This window comes from Leptodactylus fuscus, chromosome 9 (genome assembly GCF_031893055.1).
Source record: "Leptodactylus fuscus isolate aLepFus1 chromosome 9, aLepFus1.hap2, whole genome shotgun sequence".
Taxonomy (NCBI): domain Eukaryota; kingdom Metazoa; phylum Chordata; class Amphibia; order Anura; family Leptodactylidae; genus Leptodactylus; species Leptodactylus fuscus.
Window position 1 is genome coordinate 74,211,824 of NC_134273.1, and position 8,425 is coordinate 74,220,248.

The 8,425-nt window shown below is 41.7% G+C and overlaps 1 protein-coding gene across 1 annotated transcript in view; it reads left to right on the forward strand.

Annotated features, from left to right (window-relative positions):
* PALMD (palmdelphin) overlaps positions 1-7,072 on the forward strand; it is a 30,259-nt gene extending 23,187 nt beyond the window's left edge. Inside the window, exon 8 of the mRNA XM_075287618.1 lies at positions 2,839-7,072. Coding sequence (XP_075143719.1) covers positions 2,839-2,882 — 44 coding nt within the window. The 3' untranslated portion in view covers positions 2,883-7,072. The remainder of the gene's footprint in view (positions 1-2,838) is intronic.
* The last annotated feature ends 1,353 nt before the right edge of the window (positions 7,073-8,425 follow it).

The window sequence follows — 8,425 nt, forward strand, 5'->3', positions numbered from 1 at the left end:
GCATCCATGGGTAAGTGGTGAGAATCCCCTTGATAAGGATCGCATGCCGGTATATATCTCTGCTGATGGCGGCTGCTACCATGAGGTCCTCACTCTCCGCACTCGTATATCAGAGGCTTTCATGTCGGCAGCAGCGATCAGCATGAGATTATACACAAATCAATTGTCATTTTTGTTTATTGCAATAGCAAACATGGGCAGAAATTGCATTCTGTCATGTTTGATACGATGATTTCACATTAGATAAATTTGCATGACTGCAATCTTTGGGTCAGCGGAATCACTAGATACCCGCTGTCATTATTTTGCCAAAATACCTCATTCTCCTTTAATACCAAAACCTTTGTTCCTAAGTTATAGGCAATTCTCAGCTTCACAATCATTTTAATTCCAATGCGTCTAAAATGGCGGAAAAAAGCAACTTTGCAAATAGTCTTGTTTTAAAAGTTTACGGAATATACAACTCTTCTGCAGGTCTATGCATCAACATGGTAACAGACAAGAAACAAAATCTGTGTGTAGATATAAACCATTCACCTGTCCCAACATCTTGCTAAGGGGTCGCACCCATATCCACCCGCCGGGCTCCATCCTATGGGGATGAAATTTGTGTCCATGCAAAAGCGAAAAACAGTTCCCTGCGGAGAGGCTGCCTACGGACACCGGTGGCTGGCTTTAACACCCCATGCAAATGAATGGCTTGTAAAACTGACCGCTGGGAAGCCGTCCCCTGTCCATAACGGAGACCTGGAGGGCGGACACGGGCACAAGTGTGAACGCCCCCTCATCTGCTATATTGGTAAAAGTAGCATCACATGACTACACACAGGATTTGCTGTAGACCTAGAATGTCTACAAATATAGCAAAGCTATCTTGACATTGATAACTTGTAGTTTTCAAGCTAAACTTTGCTACATATGTAGATACATTGAAACTTAAAAAATAGTTGTGAAGATATAGATGGTCTTTCGGTTTGGAGAGTGATGTCTGAGGTTAGGCTACGTTCACAGGAACATAAAAATGAAATGCAAGCTGTGGACTGATCTGTAACCTGACAGACGCCATTACAGATCTTGTTGACTGCAATGGTTTCCATTGGGGCGTGCATTTGTAGCACTTTTTCATCCAGGGTTTTGGTGAAAGCTCCTAAGAGAACCTCCACCTCTGATGTGAACGTAGTCTTAGCGAGGCATCAAGCTCTTGTAAAGCTCAGGTCATCCTATTATATGGACGTTTTTGTTTGGAGACCATTTGAAGAAGTTGCACTTTGCAGTGTAAGTAGTGGCCATTTGGTGGAAATGGTGAATTTTGGCAAAAAAAAAATTGAGTTCTCTTTAAAGCTAAATTTGCACTCCATGTCACGCTGGATATAAAAGCACAATAATATTAATTACAAAGTCATGATCTCAATTACAGTAAGAATGTAATTGACATTTGGAGCACATTTCTCTGATTCTCTTATGGATATGCTTTCACGAGTCTCATTTCTAATTGTTTGTAAACTTCTACTTTTGCCACTGGAAATTATGCTGAGGTATGTTGTTCTGCATTCTCTTACGCCGGTGTAGCATGGTTGCCAACCTTTAGCGGATAATACTCGTAGTCTAGAGATGATTGCATAAAACGTATTCCCTAATAGCTGTGAATTTCGACAAATCTATAGATTAGATTTTTATTTATTTTTAAATTTCCATTGATTTTTGCAAAATTGTCACTTTGTATTGAATCTGACAATCGAACCATCACACGCTCTTCTTGGTGAAACGCCAGTTTCTAGTCCGAGCACACCTTTTTCATCTGATGAATACACGTTGTTAAAGGAATTTTTTGTTCCAAAAACTTACAAATTGTACTTGCCTCTCCAGCCTCCTGCTGTTCCTGTGCTGACGCTTTTCTGGTCCCCTACTGGTCATTTTCGATGGGCAGTAATTAGGGTTGAGCGATCGTGTTCAGAAAAGATCAGATTCCGATCGCCATAGGAATTCTGAACACGATCTTTTTAGGTGGGATCGAGATCGGTGTTTATATCCCACAATGCTTTGCTACTGGCCAAGCATTGTGGGAAAAGCTAAGAATGTTAGCCTTCACACTGAGTATACGCTCCGCTCATTCTGAGTGGAGTGTATACTCAGTGTGAAGGCTCCACTGTGGTTCCATAGGAATGAATGGAAGCAGCCGGCACACAGCCTTAATCCCCTGCGCGCCGGCTGCGTCCATTCATTCTAATGGGAGACTAGCTAACATCTCTAGTAGCTACTTACCTGCAGAGATGGCTGGTCCGGTGCCCGGTGTTCTCGTTCTTCTTCGCTTCGCTGCCCCTGCCTCCAAGGTTAGTGTTTAAAGAGCTAGGAAGAAGGCGGGGCTTGTGGCTAAGGAGAGTGTGGGCGGGTACAGGGCGGAGAGACGTGACATCTCCCCTCCCAGTACCCGCCCATAGTCTCCTAACCCGCCCACACTCTCCTAACCTGGGAGGCAGGGGGCAGCGAGGTGAAGAAGAACGAGAACACCGGGCACCGGACCAGCCATCTCTGCAGGTAAGTGGACACCAGGGGGGGACTAAGTAGCCAGAGCATTAAAAAAAAATCCGCACAGGAGCGACAGGAGATTGGTAAGGTGCGGATATATTGTTTTGTATATAAAGTCTTACCATCCTATAAGATAGGATAGATCAATGTTGATCATGTGAAATAGTTGGGCCTCGGTAACTTTTTGAAGAGCATTGGTCAGGGGTTGGCAATCCTGCTCGGCACTCCTTTCCCTTTTCCTTCCGAAAAGGTAAATAGGCAAAATTTTGGAAACATTCCTGATTTTCTATTTTCTTCTCTCCATTCTCACAGCATTGAGAATTAGAATGGCCAAGCTGGGGAAAAAAGTGATCTAAGATTTACCCTCACTACCTATGGAGATTTTAAAAACTATGGCTGAAGAAATCCAGAAGACTTGTGTATACATTTTTTAATGGACGTTTTTATTATAGGCAACCGACGGCACGCTCCAGCTGTCGTTGGACTGGCATTGCATTCTGGGACTACGTTTTCAACGGTAGCTGGAAAGCCAACTAGTGCCTGTCTTCTCCTGCCGTATTGCTTCTGTGACTAATGCTATGCAACTTGATGTCTTTTGATATAGAAAACTGTTTCTTTTGAGAATTGGAAGATCATTTCCTATGAGCCTAGCGAAGTGCGTTTTGTCTTTTTTATTGCATTTCTTCTGTAGTTCTGTCATTGTATGCAGACAAGACCTGACTTGGCTTCCCATGTATTTTACAGGCTTGCTTTTTTTTATGCTAATTATACCAATCCTTGAGTTAGTTGCGTAATTGGTGAAATTTCAATGTCGGCTCGCTGTTGGAGGAGCGGTTTACCGCTACCATACTTGTGGTTGTTTTTGTTCTATAAAATGTTTTCTCAGCTTTTTACAGAAGGGTTATATAATACTGACTGACGGCTCCTTCACATTTGGATTTCCATTAGAAAAATTTTTTTGAAATCTATTCTTCATTTACAAGGATGTTTTTATACTTTGCTTAAAACATGAAAAGATCTTGAAACTGCAAATGTGATCAAGCCTAAAGATCGATTTCCATTCCACTAATACACTATGGCTCATTTCACGTTGTATTTCTCCCAACATATGCTCCAGACGGAACTCTTACCACCAACTCCAACTCTTTGCTATCTTAATAGGCTCTGCTCCACTGATTGTGTTGTAGAATTATTTCTCTAGCCCACTGTTCTTGACCAGTTGTTGTTAGTTTCAACACAATTTTGCTCGCTGCTGTCAGGTGGGTGGTCCCGATCTTCATGCTCCAGGACAGCCCCCATGACAGTTTTGTATCAGGCAGGGGTCCCGGTCTTGGTGTACCAGCCTAGGACTGGTCTCCCTGACAGTTTTAGCACAATGATGCCTCTGGTATCAGGCAAGTGGTCCTGGTCTTCGTGTTCCAGCCTAGGACCAGCCCCCTGACAGTTTTAGCACAATGATGCCTCTGGTATCAGGCGAGTGGTCCTGGTCTTCGTGTTCCAGCCTAGGACTGCCCCCTTGACTGTCAGTTTCAGCACAATGATGCTCTCTGGTATCAGGTGGGCGATTCCGGTCTTTGTGTTCCAGCCTAGGACCGGCCCCCTGACAGTTTCAGCACAATGATGCTCTCTTCTATCAGAAATTATTGCTTGTGGATAATGGGGGCTAGAGAATTCTGACTGTGCCAGAATCGGTGGAGTGGTAGCTATTGAAGAATGTGAAGAATTGGAGATGTTGAAGGCGTTATTGCTCTTTAAGAGTTTTTTTGGTCAGGAATCTGCCTCAAAATCAGCCTCTATTGGGAGGCTTTTTTTGGTGGATGATTTTGAGACGGATTCCTGACCAAAAAACTCTGTGTGAACTCAAAGCACCAACTAAGTATCAATGTATAAATAACACAAAAAATTATTTTGATTTTAAATCTAAATTTATTGTTACAAAAATTCTGTGTGAACTCAGCCTAAGTCTTGATGCATATGCCAAAGAAGCACATGTCGTGTATCCCATGTGGCATATGTTCCTTTGTGGCTATGCTTTTCAATACAACTAAAAAGATGAAAAGGTAAACACCACCTGAATGTATGCCAAATTGGCACTCTTTTGGTGTATATATTGCATTCATGGGGGTCTGTAGATGCCTTTGCAATGTATGCCCAACACAACCATAAAAAAATGATGCAAACATCACTTATGAATCTTTTTTGGCCATACTCTGGTAGAAAGATCCTGAATCAAGGCCCAAAGCTGACTACTCTCTAAGCAATAGAAAGATGATGACAGATTGCAAGCTTTCAGGACTGCTAAGGTCCCTTCATCAGGCATGATATAACACAATTTCTGAAGGCATGCATATTTGTACACAAAAATGGTGGAGACCTAGTAGTCTCGAAAACTTGCAAACTTTCATCGTTTTTGTTAGCCATTAAAAAGGTATCAACTACTGAAGACTCAATCGTTATATTTCATATCCACTGGCTAATACTGTACAAATATATTTAATCATGTTTAGAGAGTAGATAACATCGTAAATTTTGGAAATGAGTTTCTAATTTTCAGTGTTCATTTGCATATTAATTAAGAGGATTTTAAGTCCGCTATTCCCGGTTAGACCTCGTGCTAAATCCATGATATTGAGGCTTCTGCCTAGTTTTTCTATTGATAATCCTAATTTTTGAAAAGCTTTAAAGTACTTTGGTTTGTCCTAATATTTCTCCGCATCCCTGTCCATGGCCTGAAAACCAGACTGAGAGATTGGATAATGTAAGATCAGAAGTATCTCTCGATGTTTCCGATCACCAGAATAATCGGGTTCTTCAGAACGTCATTGTCACTTGCAGGAGTTACTGGGACTTGTATTCTGATCATCTATCCATAGGATATGTCTTCAATACTCGATTCATGGGAAACCACCACCAGTCAACAGAGGCCGCAACAATGTACATATTATAGGGGCAGTGTGTTTGTATTGTACTTCATCCCCATTCATTTGGAAAGAACGGAGCTCCAGTATGGCCGTGTGACAAATGATGTCCTCAGCACATGGAAGATGGTCGATGAGGTCAAACAGCTGATAGGTTGAGCATTCTGCAATTCTCTTTAGGGACCGGACTCGGTATAACATTGGGTAATCGCTGAGCACTGTATTCAGGAATCTGTACCATATGGAGCCACAGCCGTGTAGGATTCTCTTCTTTTTAATAGTAATAATGGTGATCAGCTTAGATAGTCCAGTCTGATGAATCTTTCCAATATGACCATCTTTAGTCATTGCAGACCTTCACAATTGTATCATGCCACATGGGTGTGGATAATGATAGGACCCGGTAAGAGTAAATTACAGGCCAAAATGTATCTCGCTCATAAAGACTGACTGCTGTATTATGGACGTTGGTATAATATAGGCCTTTTGTTCTCCTTACAGCACTGCTCGCTCTTATAACCGCTCATTACTATCATTGCTTCAGTGCGCTCGGAGGAACAACAAAGTTGGAAATATCATAGTACCCGGGAGTGTTCCTTCTAAAAGATGACTTTTTACCAAAATGTAGACAGTAGTCCTGAGTATTTGGACATGTTCTCTAAGGCTGACCAAATACCTACTCAGCTGATGACTATCCCTCCGACTACACATGTGTATGGGAAGAGAGGAGAAGTCTGCTGTCGGACATCTTGAGAATAGAATAGAATAATCCTTATCCTTCTTCCACATCTGCCATTGAGGCTCCCTCACCTTAGTCAGTCGGTCCCGTCATTAGTTTAATGTGAACTTGCTTGATCACAGTTCCAAGACTTTGTTGCCCTTACCCATTGTTGAAAGTTTTGTCTGACCCTATTCTCAAATACGCTTATTATGTGAAGAATAGTCTCTCATTCGGAATTGAGACCCTCATCCATTCTAGATTGTTCCTTGGAGAAATCCTCATGTTTGTACCTTACATGGACAGTCCAATTATTTAATGTAATGCCCTATTTAACCTCTTGAGGTGCTGTAGGGGAATTGAACACTTGCTACATGGATCCCCCATAGAGTAGGTCATCGCTGGAGGGTCTGCAGGAACCCTGAGAACGAGCTAGCATCAGAAGAGCCTTCAAACAAGCACATTGTCCATATCGGACAACCTCTTCGGCTTCATGCATAGGACACAGCCATTTATTTTTAGAACTCCTTCATATCCATGTGGTTGGAGACTACTCAATGTTTTTATAAGCCTCCTAGATGTTTTGGTGAAATTGACAAGTATGACCTACAATTTCTTTCTAAAATAAGCCAGATCAGCAATTTTGTTGACGAGTTTTTATCAATGTAAAGTGATGGCTACTTTAAGGGTAATGGTGGAACTTCCTATGCTAGGAAACACTGCCACAATAACCAGGCCTGGTCCTGACGTGCACAGATTAAGCCAAATCTATCCCTAGCATGTAGTCATGTTATTCGAGAACCGTGCCTTATCTTGTCTTAAGAACGAATGGTCTCTATGTAGCTTGCCGCCTCTTATTTATTTGTCATGTCCGTATGGTAATTCTCCAGTAACACAATGAAAATAAAGGTGAAAAGACAAATCTGGCGTGTGGTTTTTACGTCTTCTGTTTTTTCAACGTCATCTTTATGTATCAATTTGTTTTGCCAATTTTTGAAAATTGATTTAGTGGAATAAGGGACAATGGTGGACGGAGAACCTCAATTTTATTTTCTAAGGGATATAAGATGTCACATGTGTCTGGTGGTGGATTACTCTGCTCCCTTCACTTGGCTGAACTGAGCATGCATGTGTATGAGAACAGCAAAGAGGAATAACTTGTGCCCAAATGAGATTCAAATGTAATGATTGGAATTGAATGATGAAATGGAACATGAAAAAAACAACTTTTGGGTGATCGTCTTCCTATCCTAATACTATAGTAGAAATCCTATCTATCTATCTAAAATTATATATACCGTATATACTCTACTATGCTGAAAAAGCCCCCCTCGGCTTATACTCGAGTCAAGCAAAAAAAAAAAAAAAAATTTAGTGGGGGGTAGAAAATTACTGTGAAACACATATACATTAGCTATCCCTGTGTCTGACAGTGCCCGGTCTACTGAATATAGGGGATCTGCAGTGCTCCTGTTCCATTGGGAAGGGGTTAATAGGAGCACTGCAGATACCCTATAGTCAGCCAGGCTGAATTCCAAGTGGGGGAAGAAACCCCAGTCCTCAAGCTCAGGGAAGGGGCAGACAGACAACCAAAACACCCCCTCCCCTTTCCCAGCACCCAGCACCTACTGCACCCAAAAACTCCAACCATTATAATTTTTGAAATTTTCCAGTAGCTGCTACATTTCCCCCCTAGGTTTATACTCGAGTCAATAAGTTTTCCCAGTTTTTTGTGGTAAAATTAAGGGCCTCGGCTTATATTCGGGTCGGCTTATACTCGAGTATATACAGTAAATAATCCTGTTTACTAATATGAGACAACCCCAAGCCAAGTAATATTTTTGTAAATCTGCCAATTTCTGTAAATTCTGCTCACCGTTTTGATATATACAGTATGGGAGGCAGAAAGGTCATTGCTATCTGTAGCCATATGTTACGGTAAAAGCCGAGCTGATCTGATGAGCTCAGGATTTATTGGAGATAATTCGGTAACATGACGGATTAGGATTATATTTCATCCGCTGCTGGCTGTTCTGGCTTCTATATTAGATTTAGTCTAGTAATATGCCACTTATTCCCTTTAGCTACTGTGATTAGATCTCCCCGAGTCCATTCACTACGTTGTGTCCGTTCAATAAGCTAATAAGATACTCCGGGGCCATACTGTCCATCCAGCACATCTTCCACTAGTACGTAGCGTGTATGTATACCTACAGTAGACTGGATTGTGCCTGGGACAATGAGACCTCTAGCAGTTCTTCCT